The sequence below is a fragment of the Lolium perenne genome, chromosome 4 (genome assembly GCF_019359855.2).
Source record: "Lolium perenne isolate Kyuss_39 chromosome 4, Kyuss_2.0, whole genome shotgun sequence".
Classification (NCBI taxonomy): domain Eukaryota; kingdom Viridiplantae; phylum Streptophyta; class Magnoliopsida; order Poales; family Poaceae; genus Lolium; species Lolium perenne.
This window is the reverse complement of record NC_067247.2, coordinates 60,526,133-60,550,987: the sequence shown is the minus strand read 5'-3', so window position 1 is coordinate 60,550,987 and position 24,855 is coordinate 60,526,133. Positions and strand designations below refer to the sequence as shown.

General features: G+C 42.2%; 2 protein-coding genes and 1 pseudogene across 2 annotated transcripts; 2 read left to right on the top strand and 1 right to left on the bottom strand.

Moving 5' to 3' along the window:
- Positions 1 to 5,364: 5,364 nt before the first annotated feature.
- Positions 5,365 to 6,813, bottom strand: LOC127346824 (PWWP domain-containing protein 5-like; annotated as a pseudogene).
- Positions 6,814 to 9,896: 3,083 nt separating this feature from the next.
- Positions 9,897 to 11,892, top strand: LOC127292696 (myb family transcription factor EFM). The gene is made up of 5 exons (XM_051322144.2): positions 9,897 to 10,238; positions 10,365 to 10,495; positions 10,643 to 11,012; positions 11,142 to 11,218; positions 11,323 to 11,892. The coding sequence occupies exons 1-5, from the start codon at positions 10,037 to 10,039 to the stop codon at positions 11,551 to 11,553; spliced, it is 1,011 nt and encodes a 336-aa protein (XP_051178104.1). The 5' UTR covers positions 9,897 to 10,036; the 3' UTR covers positions 11,554 to 11,892.
- Positions 11,893 to 18,270: 6,378 nt separating this feature from the next.
- Positions 18,271 to 24,583, top strand: LOC127292695 (serine/threonine-protein kinase SAPK8). The gene is made up of 9 exons (XM_051322143.2): positions 18,271 to 18,651; positions 21,063 to 21,137; positions 21,239 to 21,340; positions 21,439 to 21,492; positions 21,590 to 21,682; positions 21,918 to 22,010; positions 22,922 to 23,026; positions 23,145 to 23,243; positions 24,016 to 24,583. The coding sequence occupies exons 1-9, from the start codon at positions 18,460 to 18,462 to the stop codon at positions 24,301 to 24,303; spliced, it is 1,101 nt and encodes a 366-aa protein (XP_051178103.1). The 5' UTR covers positions 18,271 to 18,459; the 3' UTR covers positions 24,304 to 24,583.
- The last annotated feature ends 272 nt before the right edge of the window (positions 24,584 to 24,855 follow it).

Here is a 24,855-nt window from a genome sequence, read left to right as displayed (position 1 = left end):
AAGGTTTTGGATGCACGAGAAGCATTTCCTCTCAGTACAAGGCTTTGGCTAGCAAGGTTGTTTGAAGCAAACACAAGTATGAACCGGTACAGCAAAACTTACATAAGAACATATTGCAAGCATTATAATACTCTACACTGTCTTCCTTGTTGCTCAAACACTTTTACCAGAAAATATCTAGACCTTAAGAGAGATCAATTATGCAAACCAATTTTAACAAGCTTTACGGTAGTTCTCCACTAATAGGTTTAAACTACATGCAAAAACTTATGATCTACTTGAGAGCTCAAAACAATTGCCAAGTATCAAATTATCCAAGACATATGAGGCATTTTCTGCTTCCAACCAAATAAAGATAAGTATTGTAGCTTCCAACTTTTATCATTGAACATTAAAAGTAAAACGAAGAACAAGTGTTCATATGAAAAAGCGGAGCGTGTATCTCTCCCAAACAAGGATTGCTAGGATCCGAATTTATTCAAACACAAACAAAAATAAAAACACACAGACGCTCCAAGTAAAGCACATAAGATGTGACTGAATAAAAATATAGTTTCAGGGGAGGAACCTGATAAGTTGATGAAGAAGGGGATGCCTTGGGCATCCCCAAGCTTAGACGCTTGAATCTTCTTAAAATATGCAGGGATGAACCACGGGGGCATCCCCAAGCTTAGACTTTTCACTCTTCTTGATCATATATCATCCTCCTCTCTTGACCCTTGAAAACTTCCTTCACAACAAACTTCTCATAAACTTCATTAGAGGGGTTAGTACTCAAAAAATTTGAATCCACCTTGGTCCTGTAGTGGCACATTGCAAGAACTCAATAAAACATTAGCTACAGCTCTCTATGTCTAGAAAAGCTCGCTTAAAGTCCACAAGAGACAATGCAAAAAACAGAGACAGAATCTGCCAAAACAGAACAGCCAGTAAAGACGAATTTTAATAAAATACTTCCGTTGCTCAAATCAGAAAACTCAAAACTAATGAAAGTTGCGTACATATCTGAGGAACATGCACGTAAATTGGCATATTTTTCTGATTTTCCTACAGAGAAAACAGCCCAGATTCGTGACAGATAGAAATCTGTTTCTGCGCAGAAATCCAAATCTAGTATCAACCTTCGATTAGAGGCTTCACTTGGCACAACAAAACACAAAACTAAGATAAGGAGAGGTTGCTACAGTAGTAAACAACTTCCAAGACACAAATATAAAATAAAGTACTGTAGCAAAATAACACATGGGTTATCTCCCAAGAAGTTGCTTTCTTTATAGCCATTAAGATGGGCTCAGCAGTTTTAATGATGCACTCGCAAGAAATAGTATTTGAAGCAAAAGAGAGCATCAAGAGGCAAATCCAAAACACATTTAAGTCTAACATGCTTCCTATGCAAAGGAATCTTGTACACAAATAAATTCATGAAGAACGAAGTAACAAGCATAAGAAGATAAAACAAGAGTAACTTCAAAATTTTAAGTATATAGAGAGGTGTTTTAGTGCCATGCAAATTTCTACAACCATATTTCCCCGACTCATAATAATTTTCAGTAGCTTCATGAACAAACTCAACAATATAACTATCACATGAAGCATACTTTTCATGATTTCCAAACACATAATTTTTATCAAGTTCAAGAATAGTGGAATTAAAACTTTCAAACTTACTTTTATTAATAATATAACAAGGTAGTTGATCAATCTCAAGATATATGGGACTCATAGAATAAGTCAAGAACTCTCCAATCCCATTTTCATTAGTAGTACAATTAATAGTATCAAGTAACATAGGACCATCATCTAGAGCTTTATCATAAACATTTGCTAAGCAAAATTCTTTAGTACCATGCATTTCGATATCAGGCACAAACAAAGCATTATCATAAGATTTATCAAAGTAGCATGGATTATCATAAATAACAGTAGCATAATTATTCTCACAAGTTTTACTCATAGGGAATATTTCAAGAGAATCCACAGGAACATAACATTCAACCTCTTTCGGTAAGCATGGAGGACAATCAAATAGTGTAAGAGATAAAGAGTTACTCTCATTAGGAGGTTGGCATGGGTAGCTAATCCATTCTTCCTCCTTTTGTTCGTCGCTCTCCTCTTCTTTTTCATCCAATGAGCTTTCAGGTTCATCAATTTCCTCCTCTTTTTCATCCAATGAGCTTTCGAGTTCATCGCTTTCTTCTTCCACCGGTTCCTGCAAATTGTGAGTGCATTCTTGTGCATTAATGTGTCTCTCTTTATAATCAAGGATATAAGGATTCCTACTGTAGCATTCTATGCAAGAATTAAGGATAGTAGAGACATAATCTTTAAGGTCCTTACAAATAACACAAGTTTCATAATTCTCAACCATGAAGGATTCTATCTCAGAGGCTCCCATAAATAAGACAAATTGTTCTACCTCTTCGAACCCATAATGAATATAGCAATTCCGGTTATAGTTCTTAATAAAAAATTCCTCACTAAAGCCACATTGAAATTTAAGATGTTTAGTATCCTGTTGAGAGCAACAGTTTATATCATGGCGTCTAAGCAAGATTTTGGCAATTGTATTCACTTTTTCTATCATAGCACTCATTATTTTACCAGTTCTTGATTCTCTATAATTATTATAACATTCTATAAGCTCCAAGTAGGTTGTAGGTTCTCCCATAACAGCAGTTTTTAATTTTTTGGTTTTTCAAATTTTTATGGATTTTTGGGTATATGAGACAAATAAAACAAGACAAAAATAAACTAAGCAAAAGTAAACTAGGCAAAATAAAACTAGACAGAAATAAACTAAGCACAAGTAAACTAAGCAAGACAAAATAAAATAAAACAGAGAGAGAGGTAGAGTGTACTCCCCAGGTGAACTTATGAGTAGAGCTATGCCTCCCCGGCAACGGCGCCAGAAAACAGTCTTGATGACCCACAAGTATAGGGGACCGCGGCAGTCTTCGAGGGTAGTATAACCCAAATTTATTGATTCGACACAAGGGGAGGTAAAGAATACTTATAAGCCTTAACAACTGAGTTGTCAATTCAGCTGCACCTGGAAAAGCACTAGCAACAGGGGTGATGTGAAAGTAGCAGTAATATGAGAGCAATAGTAACAGTAACACAGCAGCAGTAATAGCAATATGAGAGCGATGGCACCAGAAGGTAGTTGATACTACTTCCAATGATATGTAGAACAAGTATATAATGATGAGAGATGGACCGGGGTTCCCAGCGATCTACACTAGTGGTAACTCTCCAATAAGTGACAAGTGTTGGGTGAACAAATTACAGTTGGGCAATTGATAGGAATCAAAGCATTAAGATAGAACATCAGGCTTATTAATCATGTAGGCATGTTTTCCAATTATAGTCGTACGTGCTCGCAATGAGAAACTTGCACAACATCTTTTGTCCTACCAGCCGGTGGCAGCCGGGCCTCAAGGGAAACTACTGGATATTAAGGTACTCCTTTTAATAGAGTACCGGAGCAAAGCATTAACACTTGGTGAAAACATGTGTCCCTCACATCACCGCCATCCCCTCCGGTTGTCCCGATTCTTGTCACTTCGGGGCCTTTGGTTCCGGACAGTGACATGTGCATACAACTTGTAGATACAATCTAAGCAACAATTATAAAGCTCAAATCTAAGATCATGCCACTCGGGCCCTAGTGACAAGCATTAAGCATAACAAGATTGCAGCAACAATAACTTCACAAACTTTATAGATAGACTAATCATAATGTATCATCCATCGGATCCCAACAAACACAACACCGATTACATCAGATGAATCTCAATCATGTAAGGCAGCTCATGAGACCATTGTATTGAAGTACATGGGGGAGAGTATACCGACATAGCTACTGCTAGAACCCGTAGTCCATGGGGGAACTACTCACGGAGCATGATGGAGGCGGTGGCGTTGATGGAGATGGCTTCCGGGGGCACTTCCCCGTCCGGCAGGTGCCGAACGAGAGAGTTCGTCCCCGAATTGGAGTTTCGCGACGGTGGCGGCGCCCGGAGTCTTTACGGAGTTTCGTCAATTGGTACGGTGTTTTTAGGTCGAAAGGGATTTTATAGGCGAAGAGGCGGCGCAGGGGGGCACCTGGGGGCGCCTCACCCTAGGCTGGCGCGGGCCCAGGCTTGGCCGCGCCGCCATAGGGTGTGGTGGCCCTCTGGCCCCTCTCCGACTCTTCTTCGGTGTTCTGGAGCCTTCCGGGAAAAATAGGAGGTTTGGCGTTGATTTCGTCCAATTCCGAGAATATTGCTCGAACAGCCTTTCTGGAACCAAAAACAGCAGAAAACAGGAACTGACACTGTGGCATCTTGTTAATAGGTTAGTTCCGGAAAACGCATAAAAACATTATAAAGTGCAAGCAAAACATGTAAGTATTGTCATAAAACAAGCATGGAACGACAGAAATTATGGATACGTCGGGGACGTATCACCCATCCACTGACATATTGAAATTGATGAAGTTTCAGGGCACCCCATAGACCGATAGAAAGACATAAGGTGAGAGCAAGCTATCAGTAATTCTTGCAGGTCACCTCCTTGGGCAAGACACATAGCCAGCAACTTAACATAATGAAGAAGGCTTTCTGGGGAACTTTTTAGCATCTTAGCCTTGTTAAGTATAGCGCAAGTAACTCTAGCCTTGAGCCCAGAATTGTCAACGATATAAGACATGCCATTGTCAGAGAAGTCTTCTGGGAGACAAGAGCAACTCATCACTTACAATATCCGCCTTGCGAGTTCTTGAATAGCATGATCAACTACAATGGTGATGACTTCAGAGTTGCCTTGTTTCTCCATTTGCAAACAGTTTGGCATGAAAGGCTCCAACTGGGATTCATCACACCACACGAAAGAACCGCCACCGAAAAATGCTACCAAGTGGGTTCCCTTCTTCTGATGCTTGAGTGCCAGCTCAGATGCATGTGAAGGGTTAAATATTTCACCAGGCCACCAAGGACGACCTTCCAACCGAGCCTGGACAAGATTAGAAACTCCAAAACCACATTTATAATCATGGGAAGGGATATGGAATCTAGCACGCTGTCCATCTTCGCTACCACCTGGAAATTCATAAGTACGCATATATTCAATGATGTCATGCAAGTAAAAAAGGAAAGGAAGTGAATATCAACATGCAGTACATCACATTGTACAGTGTTGAGGGCAGAGTATGCTTACCGGCTTCGGCATGTTGAGGAGGTGTCGGAGAATCCGAATTTTCCACCGTCTCGGCAGCAATTGTATAGGTAGATCAAAACGTCATATGGTCGTACTAAACATGCATTTGAGCTGGCACTTACACAAGACGAAAACTGCGAACTGAAGATTCAGAATAAGCCAAATTTGCTAGCAACACTGAAAAACCCTTTCAGCATCAATATATTTCTTGAAGACAACTTTTACAGTTTTTGGTTTACTATGCATTCCAGTCTCGTTTTCTATTAGTGGTCCACACTGACTGAAAATCCTAATAAGATTCATTTCTGAAGGAAGATCAGTTGACCCACCAAAGCTCAAAACAAGTGCAGCGGGCTTTGCCTCGTGGACGATCTTCTCATCGACGTGGAAAATTGATCTTTTTACCACCCGTATCTTTTTGTTACGACCCAACGTTTCAGGTTGAGTATTCAGTACAAAGAAAGAAATATTTTACGAGGACACACATACCCGCCATGTTGGTCTCCACCTACATATCAATATTGGTCTGCCACTTTATCCTTTGAAGCTAGGAGTCGGGTTATCATGTAAACTCAGTCCCTTCCAGTAGGCATCCGACATATGGTCAGTTGTTTCTACCTTAGGAGTCCCAGATAAGCTACATCCATTCATTGGAGCTACCACGGTTGAGCAGATATTTGCTAATGAGTCCTTGCGGTTCACACCACGGTGCCTCTTCACGCGTCTCATTTTGACCGACTTCTTCACAAAGATGGCAAATTCACCACACTCCGTTTCACGAGTGTTGTTGGGATAATTCTGTTGCTTCACAATGTTTTTTTAGTGAATTCTAAGTTAGCTTCAGGCTTTTGCAGACGAGGTATCCCCAGCCTCTTTTGGGATTAATATGGTTTGGTTGTACTTCATTGGTGAAGTTTCCCGAGCATGACGTTCTTGGTGGATAACCTTTCAATGAAATTCTCTCCCGATCCACTGGCAAATTGAAATGATGCAATTTCAGGGCACCCCTTAGACCGATATAAAAACATAAGCTGAGAGCAAGCTATCACTAAATCCTGCAGGTCACCTCCTTGGCCAGGGGACTGAGCCAATGACTTATCATAATGAAGAAGGCTTTTTGGACTGAATTTTTTTAGCATATCAACCTTGTTAACAGTAGAGCAAGTAACTCCAGCCTTTAGTCCAGAATTCTCAACCATATAAGGCATGCCATCGTCAGAGAAGTCTTATGTGAGATAAGAGCAACTCGTCGCCGACAATATCCGCCTTGCGAGTTCTTGAAGAGCATGGTTAATTGCAATGGTGAAGGCATCAGAGTTGCCTAGTTCCTCCACCTCTGGACAATTTGGCATGAAAGGCTCCAACCGGGATTCATCACACCACGCGAAAGAACTGTCACCGAAAAATGCTACCGGGTGGTTTCCCTTCTTCTAATGTTCAGTGCCATCTCAGATGCATGTGAAGGGTCAAATATTTCAACAGTCCACCAAGGATGACTTCTAACTGAGCCCAAGCAAGACAAGAAACTCGGAAACCATCTTTATAATCACGGGCAGGGAGATGGAATCTAGCACACCATCCATCTTCGCTACCACCTGAAAATTCATAAGTACGCATGTAGTCGGTGATGTCATGTAAGTAAAAAAATGGAAAGACGGTGAATATCAACATGCAGTACATCAGATTGAATGGAGTCGAGGGCGGAGTATTGTTTCTGGCTTCAGCATGTTGAGGAGGAGGTGCGAGAGAATCGGAATTTTGCACCGTCTCGGTAGCAATAGTGTAGGTAGGCCCAAAACACCATATGATGGAGAAAAAAAGTGTAGTGCTCCCGCCGATCCAAACTAATCGTTACATGTTTTAGCAAAACGATGGCTAAATCGGTCTAGGTTTATTGAATCTGCGGCAACTAATTTGGATCGGATGTAGTACCAAGATACCGCAGAGTATCGACACGAGAAGTACGGCGCCCATTGATATCGTTCTACCACCACCCTCAAACGCGTTTGACAAATGGAAAATGATGATGATGATGATGATCATGCAAAGACGTGGTAAAATATTATTTGTTTGGAGCTAGCATCCAAACCTGCCGTACCGCAATCTTTATCTCGATAACGATGGATCTGCAACGAGCGGACCAAGGGGCGTGCAGTTTCCACTTCCATCCGCCAGCGAGGTGAAGAAGAAGAAGAAAAAAAAAGCGATCTTCTCAAAGTAAAGTGGAGAAAAGATTTCGGAAGACACACACAGGCAGAGAGAGGATAGGCGCGCGGCTTTCGTGCCGCACTGACGACCAGGTAAACAGCGAGCGGGCGGAGACCGTACGTTACCGGATGCGGCGAATCGATTCCGTGTGGTGCTGCGATGCGGTGAGTGTTGGCCGCGTCACCGCGCACATCCGATAGACGAGAGACGAGCGCCCCGACACGCAGCGTCTCGCGTGGGCCCGCCGACGGACGGCCTGAATTCCTCGTCGATCTTCCAAGAAAAAGGAGGAGTATCTCATCTGGTAACCACCAGGCAGGTCCACCACCACCTGGGATCCATCCATCCACTGGGGATTCTCGCCAGACGCCAGCCGGCGGCGAGATATCTCGGCTCAAGTTGGCCGGACCCGGGCCGTCGGTACGGTGCGTGATTCTGGGCTAGAACGGCATCAGGCACGTACTAGGTACAAGTACGTACTTCTACCTACGGCGGCCGGAGTATTCTCATGGAGATATTAAATCACGTTCGTTTCGTCGGGCTGCACGCAGAATTCATGGCTGGTGACGGGCTACTGCACCCATATGTGGCATCTCCTCGCGTCGTGGGGAGTAGTACAGCTGCAGTACAAGGACTATGGACTATGACTAGGGCACAGTACTATGTACGTACATGGTGCGCGCGTCTATTGCCGAACCAAGCGAGAATGTTGACTTTTTTTTTGAAGTACGTAGTAGGCCAATATACTACATACAAAGGCCAAAATAGCGCAAATACATCAATGCAAAGTGAGTAGTATGATTCTAATGTCACCGCTTAGCAAAATATAAATATAAGCTTATTAAAACACAGGTGGGCACTTAAAAACACACGAACAATGAAACTCTAATGATGTATACACCTCCTAGGCAACAACGACAGAGGTTTACCTACATTTTTTTAAAGAAAATCTTTTGTAACTTTATCGATCGAGTCTTTCGAATAACCCTCGCCCGACGCAACACATCGTCAAGTCATCAAGAAGCAATCACCAACATCTTGCTACACCTATCGGTCCTGATGGTATCTATCGCCGGTATATCGATTTCAACTATTGTCGTCGTCACCTGGTAAAAGCATTCCGATCTCAATGAGGCAATGAATCACATGGTACATGAGATGTGCCTAACTTTCAAATATCAATATAATCTCTGTTAAAGTCTTCCATTATGCATTATTATGAATTAGAAAAGAGTACCAACAGGGTAGGAGCCTCTACGGTATTTATACAAAAGGCAGAGGAAGCTATAGGCGCTACATCGCGGAGCCTGGAACTCGAACACGCGACCTCGCGGGAGCGCTCCGCGGACGACCGGGGGCATCTACCCTCCTGGTCAACGATCAAGAAACTATTCATTATTACGAATAATAAATAGCTCAACGTTATTTCGTGTGTGATCATGATCGTAATAAGATCCGTCATAAATCTTTGTAAGACGCAGCACACTGAACCTGGAAAACGAGTCCATTAGAGGGACGGTCAAAATCGGTGGTAATAAAAGCCTTTGACAGCATAAAAGATGTACACACTATCAAAATAATCGGCAGTAATTATATTGCCAAGTTTGGACCGATGAACTGTAGTGCAAAGCCAACAGTAGAATCGTAGAACATAATTCGTTGCGTATCTGGAATTGGTTCCGGCCGCACCACACCACATAAGCGGGCAAAAATAACCTTAAGTCCTCCTCAAAGGGTCCCAGTTTTTTCATTTGAAATTGGTTTTGCACAGTGTTCGGTGAAGCAAAAATCTATGAATTATTTAGAAAAAAAATACGTCTGTTAGCTGAAAATCCAAGTAAGGGCGGCCGTCCTAACTTTATTAGAAGCTTCGCCCTCCTTGTTGCAAATGGATTGAGCCTAACAAAACGAAGTGTATAAGCAAAGACATGCTCTCGGTAGCTAGCTCTCCATGGGAGAGGAAAACAGAAAGTGCATTGTGACAAAAAAAAAAGCTGCATGCACAGCCATACAAGAATCCCAACCACTAGCCTAACCATCAAGATCGGAGCAGCATCACAAGATCCACCATAATTAACGGGTAAAAATCACGGCTTGACGCGCAAGGCAAAATTTACCTCGTTACGAGAGAGCAAGAGCGAAACGCATCCGCTCCGTAATCTAAACTTGGCAAGCTAATTACGAGACGCAAAGCTGTTACTAGAGAAAAAAAAACTCAAAGAATATTGTGTGCGTGAGAAGCGGTGGCTCGAGATCGATCGGGTAGATACACAGCACAACGGGAGTGAGTGCGAGTTTCACGGTCCGCTGAGCTGGCCGCGACGCCGTGAGGAATCGGCAAGCGAAGCGGGACGCGGCGCCCCACGCCGTATACCCCCAGAGCAGCAAGCCAGCCCACCCACACCCACCCCAGGCGCCGCACCACGGAACAAATCCTGCGGTCCAGCGAGCAGATTCCCCCCAGCCTCTCCCCGCTCTATATATGCCCCCGCCCCAGATCCCCCACCCACCCAGCCTCCATTCCCATCCTCTCCCTGAGTTTCTTCTTCCTCCTTCCTCCCTGAGTTTCTTCCGGAACCTGCTTCCCTCTCGCAAAGATTTCGGGATCGACGTGGAGTGCTCGTCTGCGTGCATGGGGCTGGACGTCGGGGAGATCGGCATGCCCCTGGACCTGGGTCTCGACCTCAAGCTCTTCGTCGCAAAGACCGCCGGCCGCCTCGCCGCCAAGGACCCGCCCGCCGTCGACGCCTGCATCCGCGGCCTCGAGGAGGAGCGCCGCAAGATCGAGGTCTTCCAGCGCGAGCTCCCCCTCTGCGTCCGACTCCTCGCCCAAGGTATGCCAGCCAACCAACCAATCAATCAATGGATTTTTATTTTTTTCGATTTATTATTTCGGTTTCGATTTTATTTCTGTGCCTGTGACGACGGTTCCCTGACGAGGATGGCTCATGGCTGTGCAGTGATCGAATTCATGAAGGAGGAGGCGGCCAAGCGGAGCGCCGCCGGCCGGGACGCGGCGGACGACACCGACAAGCGCAAGTGGATGAGCACCGCGCAGCTCTGGGTGGACAGCAACGCCGATCCCGTGCCGGTACGTTTTCCAATCCATTCATTCATTCATGCGCTGCAGTAAATATTTTCCGTTTTTATTTTCTCTCTAGTATGAATCTTTGTTTGTTACGATCCGTACAGTTTTCCAATTCTGACCGAAACGAATCCATTTCTAATTCCATTTCAGAAGGACCAGGAGATCGAGAGCGCCATGCCCAAGCCGATGCTGTTCGGCGGCGCGCCGGCGCCGGTCGGCTTCGGCGCAATGCCGCCTCCGCCGCCGCCTGCTTCACAGTTCTTCATCAGGGACGACAGCAAGGTGGAAGGGCTGCCCGTCCTGCCTGTGATGGCCTCGAGGCAGTTCTCTCCTCCTGCCGGCGACGACCGTCGCCACCATGCCCTCCCTGCCAAGTTCGCCACCACCATGCCCATGCCGCCGCCGGGGCATAGTCTGCAGCAGACCCAGGAGCAGCAGTCCAGGAAGGCGAGGCGGTGCTGGTCGACGGAGCTCCACCGGCAGTTCGTCGCCGCCCTGCGCCAGCTCGGTGGCCCTCAAGGTACTTCGCCGTTCATTTCCATCTTTTTATTGATCATTAATCAAATCGTACTAGTGCTAGAAGATGCTGTTAGGAACGTTTGGAAGACATCGGAGTCCTAAAATACTTGTTCTGTCATGATTATTGCAGTTGCCACTCCAAAGCAAATCAGGGAGGTGATGAAAGTTGATGGGCTCACCAACGATGAAGTGAAAAGCCACCTCCAGGTGAGCAACCAGCTCATAATTTTTTATGTTTTGTGCAAATATTTTTCAGATGTAGTTTATATGTTCTAGTCGTGGAAACTAACTTGGATCATGTTGATGTTCAGAAATACCGTCTGCACAACCAGAAGTCGCCCGGTTCTTCTTCATCCAGCCATCCCATCATGCTGATAGGCGATGTGTGGGCTCACCAGGAGCAACTGAGCTTGCACTCCAGGTCCCCCGAAGGTCCCCTTCAGTTCTCTGGCTCAGGGGTGGCTGTCTCGGCGCTCACCGGCAGCGACAGTTCTGAAGAAGACGACAGGTCGGAGATGATCTCCAAGGCTTTGCATCTGTGAAAAGGTTTGCGTGAGAGAGAGAGATGTAGTAGAGGTAGCTTAATGTGCGGCATCGATGGCAATAATGGATTCAGAATAGAGTACCGCAGGCCGTGGATCTAGGGATATTGGGTGTCGATTAAATCGAGCGCCCAATAGATGAACTGATCATGGCCTGGCTCCTGTGATGTACATGAGAGGTAGGAGAGTTGTTTCCAGCTCTCCCGAGGCTTTGTGTTCGGGCAGACCACCAATTTTCGCCCTGAGAATTATTACATACATATATATGAGATATTTGAATGTTGTTCAGCTGTTTTGCTGTGTTGAGGTCAATAAAACTTGCTCCAGTTATTTTTGCTATCTGGTTCTTGCTTGCATATATGCATGCTCATCGTCGAGTTTGTGTTGCAGTAGCAGGTTTGCCGAACTTCTTCAGATGAAAATTCATTTCTCATGTTGTGCTACCAGGGGTTGGTTCCGAATTCTCGTATGTTGCTGCTGAAACTGCATTACAGAAAAATCAAGATTCTCTGAACTAAAGCTATTCAAGAGGCAACTAGGCAAGAGCACCTTGGTTGTTCTCTTGGTTTTCTCCTTCTCATGGCGTTCCGATTGAATGAATCGCACCTTTGTTCTACAGTTGGTGGATGCTCACCTAACCCTTTCGTGCATCTTCAGAAGTCAGAAGAGGAGTAAAATTTCAGTATTCAGACATCCGAGAAAAATAATGGAAGAGATAAGAAACCACGGACGCCTTCTGGAATCTGGATCCTGATTCATGAGCTGGGTATCCGCACTGCACTGATCCCCGATAAGCTGCACGTCCTTGTCCTCCGCATGCCCTACTCTCGCCGATTGTTATCTCTGTCGCGAGTCAACAACTATTTAACTACAACTCCATTGGCCTGTCCTGTGCTTATCCACAGCTGGAGTAGTATATGCAGGAGCATAATTTGCTCGATGGCGATCTCTGAACATGTGTCGATTAGAAGAGCTGGCAGGTTCGGTGTGGGATTATCCACGCATAATTATATGCCGTCAACAGGTTTACAAATAATATCTCCGTCCCATTTGGTACATGAGATAAATATATATACCGGGGGATTGTTCTGAAGCTTTCTCCTATTCTTGGCACGCACGCGAATATTCTCGCTGTTGCTTGCAGCATCTCCGTCGTCGTCGTCGTACGATCGTCCCCATCCATCGCTGTGCGTCCCTTTCGCTGCTGGATGGGGCTGTTTTGTTCTGGCCTTTGGGGTCCTGATAAGCTTGTTTAGAACCGTCGGTTTGGGTGTGTCATTGGTCAGCTGTAAGCCGTCGATGGTCCTGCGATGAACGCGTGGGTGACCTGGATGAATATCCCCATCTTTGTTTATTTTGTGTTTTTTATTCTGTCACTTGGTTTATCGGAAGGCAAATCGACAAGCTTGCCCTTTCTAGTGGTGCTTGAGAAAACAAGAGTTTTAGTTTTTCTTTTATTTTCTCTGATGAGGGATATACCGTTGCAGCGAAGAATCAAGTCCTTGTATTTTTGATTTTGCACATATCTAAGTACTTGACTATTCCATAATATAAACCCTTTTAGCAAACTAAAATAGTACTCCCTCTGTTCATAAAATAACGTTGAAGATTTGTCCAAATTCGGACATACACTAAAGAGTATCCAAAATACACCTAAATTTAGGCAAATTTAGGATATTATTTTATGGATGGAGGTAGTACTGTATTTAGCAGTCTGTACTCGTGCTCGCATCCCATTTTTGGCACGTTTCGCTCAAAGAATGTTGCTCATCCTCGCTTTAAAAAAAAGAATCAGGTCACCGGTGACTGCATTAACAGAAGACTATTACATGGAAAGATAGGGATGTGGTTGGATGGCAATGAAGGATAGTGTATTGCATAAATTAAAGATATCAAACAATAAAATATAAATATAAAAATACAGTATTATAAATAATTTATTTACGGGTTACTGAAATGCAAACGTGGTGGAGAAGAAGAATATAAGAAGGAAAAGGTAAAGATAAAAATACAAAGGAGGGTTAAATAAAGGAGAAAGAAATAGAGAAATTAAAAGAAAAAGGAGGATGGGAAATGCCACACGTTTCCTTTGCGTGACAGGGTAGCACCGTCCGTTTCAAGTGGGATTTTGTGCCGCTGGAGCCAAATTATTTATTACATAGCGTATCGCATACGATAAACATATCAACCAATAAATTGAAGATTTAGAAAGATATCACTATAATTGATTATTTTACAAATTATTGGCATGCATACGCGGTGGAGAAGTAGAATACAGGAAGGAAAGGTAAACGACAAAAAAGAGGGACGTGGTTGGATATCAACGAAGGAGGGTCAAATAAAGGAAAAATAAATAGAGAAATGAGAAGGAGGATGGGATATGCTATGCATTTCCTTTGCGTGACCTGGTGCCACCGTCCGTTACAAGCGGGATTTCGCACAGCTGGAGGCAAGTCATTTATTACATAGTGTGTCGCATACGGTAAACATATCAAACAATAAACCGAAGATTTAGAAAGATATCATTATAATTGATTATTTTACAAATTATTGGCATGGAAACGCGGTGGAGAAGTAGAATATAGGAAGGAAAAGGTAAACGACAAAAAAGAGGGACGTGGTTGGATATCAACGAAGGAGGGTCAAATAAAGGAGATAGAAATAGAGAAATGAGGAGGATGGGATATGCTACGCATTTCAGGTCTGTTTGGTTTCTAGCCACACTTTGCCAAGACTAACTTTGGTAAGTGTGTTAAAAATTGGCAAAAAAATCACTCTATGACAAGTGGGCCATATAAATAGTGAAGTGTGGCAGCTCTAAAGTGTGGCCAGAACCAAACACATGCCAAATGCCAAACTTTGGCTTGGCAAAATGTGGCTGGGAACCAAACATGCCCTTCCTTTGCGTGACCTGGTGCCACCGTCCGTTACAAGCGGGATTTCGCACAACTGGAGGCAAGTCATTTATTACATAGTGTGTCGCATACGGTAAACATATCAAACAATAAACCGAAGATTTAGAAAGATATCATTATAATTGATTATTTTACAAATTATTAGCATGCAAACGCGGTGGAGAAGTAGAATATAGGAGGAAAAGGTAAACGACAAAAAAAGGAACATGGTTGGATATCAACGAAGGAGGGTCAAATAAAGGAGAAAGAAATATGGAAATGAGATGGAGGATGGGGTATGCTACGCATTTCCATTGCGTGACCTGGTGCCACCGTCCGTTACAAGCTGGATTTCGTGCCTTTCGAGCCAACCCACTTATTGCATGGTGTATCGTATAATTTTAATATATCAATTTTTTCATTTCTTTTCTTTTCTCCGATGATGGATATACCGTTGCAGCGAAGAATCTGAGTCCTTGATATTTTTGATTTTGCAGATATCTAAGTACTTGACTATTCAAGAATATAAACCTTTTTCGCAAACTAAAATTGTACTCCCTCTGTCCATAAAATAATGTAGAAGATTTCTTCAAATTCAAACATACACTAAAGAGTATTTAGATACATCTAAATTTAGACAAAATTGTGACATTATTTTATGGATAGAGGTAGTACTGTATTTAGCAGTCTGTACTCGTGCTCGCATCCCATTTTGGCACGTTTCGCTCAAAGAATGTTGCTCATCCTCACTGAAAAAGAAAAGAACGAGAGTGGTCACCGGCGACTGAATTAGGGCCACTTCTTTTGGGCTTCTCAGGTGGCTTCTGGGAGAAGCTTCTCCCCACCAGCTTCTCCCAGAAGCCCGGACCCTAAAAATTTCTGGCTTATATTCTAGTTTAGGCTAAATAAGATTATAAGCCAGAACATATTTGAGGTTCGGGCTTCTGGGAGAAGCTGGTGGGGAGAAGCTTCTTCCAGAAGCCGCTGAAGAAGCCGAAAAGAAGTGGCCCTTAGGCAGGGTGGGCTGATTTCTCCTCTTTGTGGTTGAGATGACGATGGAATTGGGCTGAGCAACGATTTGTCGCACAAGATCTAGAAGGCTCTGGCCTGCAACTCCAGATGTGACATCTCTACTTCTTACAAGTGGGCTTTCGTGCCGTTTGATCCAAGCCATGTGTATTACATGGTGTATGAAAAAAAATTAAAGGAAAAAATGAACAGAAGACCATTACATGGAAAGATAGAGATGTGGTTGGATGGCAATGAAGGATAGTGTATTGCATAAATTATAGATATCAAACAATAAAATAAAAATATAAAATACAGTATTATAAATAATTTATTTACGGGTTACTGAAATGCAAACGTGGTGGAGAAGAAGAATTTAAAAAGGAAAAGGTAAAGATAAAAATATAAAGGAGGGTCAAACAAAGGAGAAATAAATATAGAAATTAAAAGAAAAAGGAGGATGGAAAATGCAACACGTTTCCTTTGTGTGACAGGGTAGCACCGTCCGTTACAAGCGGGATTTTGTGCCGCTGGAGCCAAATTATTAATTACATAGCGTATCGCATACGATAAACATATCAACCAATAAATTGAAGATTTAGAAAGATATCACTACAATTGATTATTTTACAAATTATTGGCATGCAAACGCGGTGGAGAAGTAGAATATAGGAAGGAAAAGGTAAACGACAAATAAGAGGGACGTGGTTGGATAGCAACGAAGGAGGGTCAAATAAATGAGAAGAAATAGTGAAATGAGAAGGAGGATGGGATATGCTACGCATTTCTTTGCGTGACAGGGTGCCACCGTACGTTACAAGCGGGATTTCGCACAACTGGAGGCAAGTCATTCATTACATAGTGTGTCACATACGGTAAACATATCAAACAATAAACCAAAGATTTAGAAAGATATCATTATAATTGATTATTTTATAAATTATTGGCATGCAAACGCGGTGGAGAAGTAGAATAGAGGAAGGAAAAGGTAAACGACAAAAAAGAAGGACGTGGTTGGATATCAACGAAGGATGGTCAAATAAAGGAGAAAGAAATATAGAAATTAAAAGAAAAGAGGAGGATGGGATATGCTACGCATTTCCTTTGCGTGACAGGGTGCCACCGTACGTTACAAGCGGGATTTCGCACAGCTGGAGGCAAGTCATTCATTACACAGTGTGTCGCATGCGATAAACATATCAAACAATAAACCGAAGATTTAGAAAGATATCATTATAATTGATTATTTTACAAATTATTGGCATGCAAACGCGGTGGAGAAGTAGAACATAGGAATGAAAAGGTAAACGACAAATAAGAGGGACATGGTTGGATATCAACGAAGGAGGGTCAAATAAAGGAGAAAGAAATATAGAAATTAAAAGAAAAGAGGAGGATAGGATATGCTACGCATTTCCTTTGCGTGACAGGGTGCCACCATACGTTACAAGCGGGATTTCGCACAGCTGGAGGCAAGTCATTTATTACACAGTGTGTCGCATGTGATAAACATATCAAACAATAAACCGAAGATTTAGAAAGATATCATTATAATTGATTATTGTACAAATTATTGGCATGCAAACGCGGTGGAGAAGTTGAATATAGGAAGGAAAATGCAAACGACATAAAAGAGGCACGTGGTTGGATATCAACGAAGGAGGGCCGACTAAAGGAGAAAGATATGGAGAAATGAGAGGAAGGAGGATGGGACATGCTACGCGTATTCTTTGCGGGGCATGGTGCCACCGTCCGTTACAAGCGGGATTTCGTGCCGTTCGAGCCAACTCATTTATCGCATGGTGTATCGTATAAGTTAAATATATAAAAAATTAACTAAAGATATAGAAAGATATTGTTGTAAATAAAATATTTTTCAAATTATTGACATGCAAACATGGTGGAGAAGAAGAATATAGGAAGGAAAAGATAAACGGCAAAACTAGGGACATGGATGGATATGAATGAAGGAGGCTCAGATAAAATAAATAAATACAGAAAATTAGAAGAAGATGGGAATGTAATATGCTACGTGGTTCCTTTGCGTGACATGGGTTACTTCCGCAAGATTTCGTGTCGTTCTTTCCAAGTCATTTTGTCACATAAGATAAATATATCAAAATGGAAGACAAATACACGGAAATAGATTATCACAGCTGCAATATTGTTTTTATGAATTATTGACATTGTAGAGGAGTAGGAAGGGGTAGGGGAAGGGAAATGTGACAAAATGAAGAATGTGGGTAGACGATAGTTCAAGTGTCAAAGAAAGCCAAATTAAATAGATAAATCACGAGCAAAATAGGAAGGCTATACAACATGGTTCTTTGCGTGACATGATAGTTCCGTCCACTACAAGCGGGTTTTGTTCGAGCCAAGTCATGTATTACATTGTGTATCGCGTAAGTTAAGGATACCGTAAAAAATAAATGATGACCATTATATGTAAGATATTACTAGAAGCAAGACAATTTATGAGTCGTGTTGTTGTCATCCAAAGTTCAACGGTAGAAAATCAACTAGACTGTAATAGTCAGTAGATGAGATTATTTTTGGCTTATGAAGAGAGAGTTGCATATGCTACCGATTTATTTGTTATTATTTTATGCTTTGTAAAAAAACAAATGGTACTCCCCACCATATTTAGGCAGGGTGGCCAACAAACTTCCTTTTATATCCTTTGAAAATTAAGGGGAACCCTACTGGTGCTGTACATCATTTATGACACGAATGCGAAAAGGTGACGTCCAACCAAGTAAAACCATTTCCCAGAGGAGCGCTTGGCTTGCATCAGGCACCAAACCCGGCGATAACAAGAGTGATTATTGAGTGGGCGTCTTACCTTTCTCTCTCTCCTGCCGGCCAGTGTCACGAACTCGTCGCGGTGGAGGAGAGAGAGACAGCGAGAGGGGGCTGAGCTCGTGGCCGATTCAGGGGGGAGGGCGGAGCCACCTCGGCGGACCAAACCCTAGCAGCAGCCGCGGCCCTCCACCGACCGCCGGCCATGGCAGGGGCGGCCACGGATCGGGCGGCGCTGACGGTCGGTCCCGGCATGGACATGCCGATCATGCACGACAGCGACCGCTACGAGCTGGTGCGCGACATCGGCTCCGGCAACTTCGGCGTCGCCCGCCTCATGCGCGACCGCCGCACCATGGAGCTCGTCGCCGTCAAGTACATCGAGCGCGGGGAGAAGGTAAACCCGCTGCTTCCCCCCTTTACTCCTCTGCATCGATTGGGCCCCGTTTGACCAGTCTAGTTTCCACCGTGTGCGGAATCCTGGCCGATTCGGTATCTCGCTGATTCGGACCTGTTCGATTTCAGCTGCTCAGTTCTACTAGTACAGAATCCTTCGATGCTGTGTCGCGTGTTGGGGTTAGAGAACCACTATATTTCTGTTTCGTGCAGCGAATTGCTTCCTTAAGCTTTAGGTTTATTTTTACCGCTTGTGATTATTGGATGTACTATATATTTCTATATATTTCATGTGATATGGTAGTATGGTTAGTACTCTCGGCCTCCACAGTAATAGTTTTGCTGGGGTAATGTAACATCCAGGATCGCATTGCGCCAAATGTCAAAACTATTTACGAAATAGACCGAGACAGTACCCGGCCATATCTCGTTTGGCTGGTTACGCGGGTGCGCATGCCACCGGCCCGGGTTCGATCCCGGATCGAGTGTTGGGTGACTCATTTGTATCCTTATAAGCCGCAAGGAGCAGATCTACCATTATTTACAAAATAAGAGCAAATTAGTGGCCATCTACTCTGCAGGCGAGCAGTACTCGGTTGGGCAGTCGAGTGGTTGTATGCCTGCTGGGCAGAGATCGATTCCATGTGCCTCACCAATGTGTGCAGTTTTTCGCAGTGTTAGGCAACATACCTGTTTAACTTAGGTGCCCAATCTGTGGTTGTGTGCATTTTTAGGGGTTCTATTGGCTAAAAGGTATATAAACACTCTGTATGCACAAACATCCCCAGAATTGATGGACTGACATCCAGATGAAGTCATACTGACAGGCAAACCAACACTACTCAAACGAAGGCTCTACCTGGAATTTATTTAGATAGAGCAGAAGTACTATTTTCTATGGTTTAGTTGCATTTAACAAACGAAAAATTATAAGTAGAAATAAGTGGATGTAGTGATGTTTATAAGTGGCATGACGTGGCAAATCATACAACACGCTCACAAGTCCATTTTTGGAAATGGACGCCTTTCATGTTTCTTTGCAAAAGTATCAAGCGGATACACCCACTCAAACTATTCAAATTGATATATAGCAAAACAAGTGTTTTGTTTCTTGTGTTACTTGGAAACATATTCCTTGTTAAATAACCCCTACATTTCCTTCCCACATAAATGCACGGTAAAGGCGTAAAGCTAAGCTAAAAAGTTTACACCCTGTTGTTCCAGCAAATGGTTCATGGACCCATGAATATTTTACCCTCCATATCTATCCAGCTACTCATGGTTTATATACTGCTATTCCATTTGAGATCAATGTGGGTGTATTTGATGACTGGTAGAGGGTGCACAAGCACAACTGAGTGCTTTTGGTCCAAGTCATCAGCTAATGCTCAAACCAAAACCATGTGTAACTCTTATCGCCATGAACTATTCCCCTATTTATCGAAAAAAATGAACTATTCCCCTGTTCCTGTTCAGTGCTTGGGTCAATCTACTAATGTAGGTAGATCCATATATGTCATCCTTAATTTTAAGAGAAACACTTATTGAGAGGCAGGAAACTATTGGTTTATACAATTAGGACATAAACTATTCATAAAACGAAAATCTTTTCTTTAAAGTAATAAAATTATACACCTGTTTAGGAGGCAAAAGAAGGAATGTCTAGCACAATTGGATTTTTGTGGCTTGTTGTTACTTACTGTTAGTATCATAGTATAGACTAGAATGTGGAATGTAGAATGTGATTCTCAATCAACTGCTGTCTGTATCCTGTATCTTCACATGACAAGGCTTTAGTTACTCGTTGAAAGAGAATGTAGTGCTATAAGTTTGGAGAAGGTCACTAGAAAAGCCTGCTAAGACTCACACCCACAAAGGCACTTAATACTCTACCTCTAGAATCTGTTCCTGCTCTAAGTTCACAATCTGCTGCTAAGTTTGATTCCATTATACTCATGATTAGATTTAGCTTACTGGGCAATCCTTTTGTGGGAGCAATAAACTTTTATACCCTTGCTTGACTTGCTGCGGTCATTTCTTGGGAGGTTATTATAAGCAAGTTTTCCTTGTGTTGTTGGGTCAGCAATCATCCGGTTATTTTTTAAATGTAAGGACATTTGAACATAAGGGTTTACTAATTTCCCGATTCTTATGGGCTTTCCTTTGGTAACAGCTCAGATGAGAGCACATGCTACGGGGCCCAGCATTAGTTTGTGATCACTATCAATAGTCAAGTCATTTGAGCTCCGTTTAGATGGAACTCAGATGGTGAGTGTGTGAGTGCAAGTATGAACATGTTCCCTCCATTGTATACATATTTTGACATTGGCTTGTCTTTTTAATGCAGATCCTTAATGGTTGTGACTATCTGGTTCTTGTTTTATTATATATTTGATTTGTTCTGTTGTGCAGATAGACGAGAATGTCCAGCGTGAGATAATTAACCATAGATCACTGAAGCATCCAAACATCATTAGGTTTAAGGAGGTAAAACAAAGGGTTTTCATGATGCCTGTTCTCTAATTCACTATTTCCACCAAAGGAAGAGTAATGAAACAGCCAAATCCTTATGTGTCATGTATTTGCAGGTTATTTTAACTCCGACTCATCTTGCTATCGTGATGGAATATGCATCTGGTGGTGAGCTTTTCGAGAGAATATGTAAAAATGTACGATTCAGTGAAGATGAGGTCTGTATCTACTCTAGTCACTCTGGTGCATCTTTTTGTTGACCCATATTTTTTTGCATGAAACATTGGTGGGACTAACCGCATCCGTCTTTTGTTAGGCTCGCTACTTCTTCCAGCAGCTTATATCTGGAGTCAGCTACTGCCATTCAATGGTATTATTTGTTACATGACTCATCTTTCATCCTATTTTTACTGCGTGTTCATACGTTACAGTATGTTGAACTGTTCCATTTTCTCCTTATCTTCAAGCAAGTATGTCACCGTGACTTGAAGCTGGAGAATACACTGTTGGATGGTAGTCCTGCTCCTCGCTTGAAGATATGTGATTTCGGCTATTCTAAGGTGCTTACCTAATCAAGTTCATTATTGTTCTAGATTTTTTTATATGAATACATTGCATTTGACATCTTTCAAATGGTTCACAAGAAATTTGGGCCAATGTTCAAGTGGTTACATTATGTATTTCATGGTTTTGTGGCTTAGTTTACAACACAGTAGGATCAGTATTACCCTATGGGCATGTTGTATTCATAGTTCCTTTCTAATAAACCATGACACACATTCTTCATTTCTGCAGTCTTCAGTTCTCCATTCACAACCAAAATCAACTGTAGGCACACCTGCTTATATTGCACCTGAAGTTCTGTTGAAGAAAGAATATGATGGCAAGGTACATAACTTCTCGAGCTATGTTAATACTTAAGGTGTGTACTATAGTTCACTGTATATGTAACTTAGTTTCAGGGACATAAACTGATAAAATGTCTTGCTCTTTGGTTCCCTAATCTGAGTTACTGTACAATGTATATTAAAGACTGCCCCCCTAATATGTTCACCATTAGGCTGATAAAATGAACCCCTTTAGTCAAGATAGTACGTACACATATACCAATCTCATGGCCAAAGCTATTGTATGGTGAAGTGTAGTATGGTGAAATCATTCACATGTTCTGAAGGAAACTGTACTAAATATTCAGTGACGTTTTCCCTGTTGCACTTAATTTGCTGGTCCATTTTTCTGGGGCTCTTGCTTGATGTGTTTATGATGTGCTCCTACTATGCTCCTTTCCATGTCTGAAAGTGCGGAAATGTTACACATCCAAGTGTTTGTAAGTTTAATACAAAGCTGTTACCACTCATTGTTCACTGGTCATTAATGGTTATTAGTGGTAATCAGTTTGACGTAAGCACTGGAGAGGAACTTTAACAGCCAGCAACCTGGCCAGGAGCCATCCAAATTTGCTGTTTTTGATTAGTCTGACTTTCTGGAGAACTTGGTAGCTTTGGTGAAGTTACAAGTTGCCTTTAACATTTTGAATTAGTATCATTACACATACTTATATTTGAATGTATGCAAACATAGGCAGGATAGACACAGATTGTTCAGATATCGTAGTACGTTATGATTTTACAAATAAAAAATTTAAAAGTTGGCATCAAAGTGTAAGCCTTCTTTTATTTTTAAAGGACTTGACTCAACGTCTAACCACTGATTCGCTGGTGTTAATTGGCTTGTTACCTCCCAAGGCAAGGAACCACATGCTCATACTGATTTTTATTATTTTCAAATGACTAAAACAGATTGCTGATGTATGGTCCTGTGGTGTGACTCTTTATGTCATGGTAGTTGGTTCATATCCTTTTGAGGATCCAGAAGAGCCTAAGAACTTCCGGAAGACAATTCAGGTTATGTTTATTTCTTTTTTCCTTTCTCATATTTTAGTGTCTTAGGTACTTCCAAGTTCCTCTGTTTCAACCTAGTTATTCCTAAACTAAAAGCTAATATTATGACATCATCTTGCAGCGCATCTTGAATGTTCAGTATTCCATGCCGGATAATGTGGACATATCTCCAGAGTGCAGGCACCTAATTTCGAGGATTTTTGTTGGGGATCCTGCATTGGTAAGTCCTAGGAGGTTCCATTCTAGAAACTAGGCTTTGCAATCATATCATGTATTGCATGGTATATATGTACAGTTCCTCTTTACAGGTTCATGTTTAGCACGAAACTTTTCTTGACAATTGAATACATAACTAGCACTCCCTGCGATCCATAATAAGAGCTAAAACCACGACACTTATTATGGATCGGAGGGAATAAGTGATAAGTGCCTCTTTAAATGGCTTGAGCCCATAAAGAGGTCAGGCAGCTTAAGATTTTACTATACTGTGAATTACACACCTTAGGTTCAGAAAACTGCTGTTCTTCTAATACTGCTGTGGTATATGTGACGATGTCCATGTGTTTATCGTCATACTAAGTTAGTCTGTTTGTGTTTTGTGTAGTTGTGCTGTGTGTGCTATCATTGTTCCTCTTGCTGACCTATGATTAATAGAATCGTTCATTAGTGTATTCTGCATATTTTAGGTGACGGGTATAAGTTTTGTCATTACTATAGCTCCTTTCAAAGGATTTAGATTTCTGTAGGTATGTTTCTGTCAACACTCATCGGCTCAACAAAGAAGTAGCAAGTTTCAGTAGGACAGCTTCTATATGAGAATCTTATCTGCCTGTAATCTACATTGCCACTATTTATATTATCAACATTTGTACTTCCACAGCTCATGTCTTAGGTTTGAGTGCATTGTTAGTCATCATAAATTCAGTGATTAGTTGTTTGCACTTCTTTCATGTGTATCATTTTGATGACACCGCTGGTGATTATAAATGCAGAGGATAACCATCCCTGAAATACGGAATCATGGTTGGTTCTTAAAGAACCTTCCTGCTGATCTAATCGATGATGATAGTATGAGCAGCCAATATGAGGAGCCTGAACAGCCGATGCAGACGATGGACCAGATCATGCAAATCTTAACTGAGGCCACCATACCGCCCGCTTGTTCTCGTATAAACCACATCCTAAATGATGGACTCGACATGGATGATGACATGGATGACCTTGAATCTGACTCGGATCTTGATATCGACAGCAGTGGAGAGATTGTGTATGCGATGTGAGCTATCTTATCGAGCAACAATAGAATCAGACAAAGGACTAATGGGTCACCTGATGTTGTACCCTGTCAAAGAACTAGAAGCATCTAGCGGGGAAGATTCGTTATGTATTTTGCAAGCGAAATCCTGTTATGGTTGTAATATATGACAGGGTTATTCCCTGGAGAAGCACCCTTTCTCTTCGTCTTAGTGTGCTGCATATGTGCAAGTAGTTCGTACTCTGTGAACTTGTGACTCAGACGTGGACTTTTCAGTCTTACTGTATATCTAATGGCTTGTTGTTTGGGCTACTCTGCCACAAAAAGTTCTATCTAAAATAAATAAAAACAGGCGAAGTAAAACAACAAGGTCTGGTGTATTTGACACGATCTCTCATATACACTAATATAAGTTTCCTCATGTTCTTACCAATTTCTCTAGAGTCTTGAGTGGTAAACACTAGAAGAAATTTCTCACGCTTCACAAGGGGAGGAATTTGCACGGTAGAATTTTCCAATGTTTTTTGCCATCTTGTATCTGTTTGATCTGTACGATTTTTAGAACATACGAATATGA

Bases quoted from the DNA above. Each gene is read 5' to 3' on its own strand.
- LOC127292695 (XM_051322143.2), top strand. From the start codon at position 18,460: ATGGCAGGGGCGGCCACGGATCGGGCGGCGCTGACGGTCGGTCCCGGC. The intron at 18,652-21,062 runs GTAAACCCGCTG...TCTGTTGTGCAG, and splicing joins ACATCGAGCGCGGGGAGAAG to ATAGACGAGAATGTCCAGCG. The intron at 23,027-23,144 runs GTTATGTTTATT...ATCATCTTGCAG, and splicing joins ACTTCCGGAAGACAATTCAG to CGCATCTTGAATGTTCAGTA.
- LOC127292696 (XM_051322144.2), top strand. From the start codon at position 10,037: ATGGGGCTGGACGTCGGGGAGATCGGCATGCCCCTGGACCTGGGTCTC. The intron at 10,239-10,364 runs GTATGCCAGCCA...ATGGCTGTGCAG, and splicing joins CGTCCGACTCCTCGCCCAAG to TGATCGAATTCATGAAGGAG. The intron at 11,013-11,141 runs GTACTTCGCCGT...TGATTATTGCAG, and splicing joins CCAGCTCGGTGGCCCTCAAG to TTGCCACTCCAAAGCAAATC.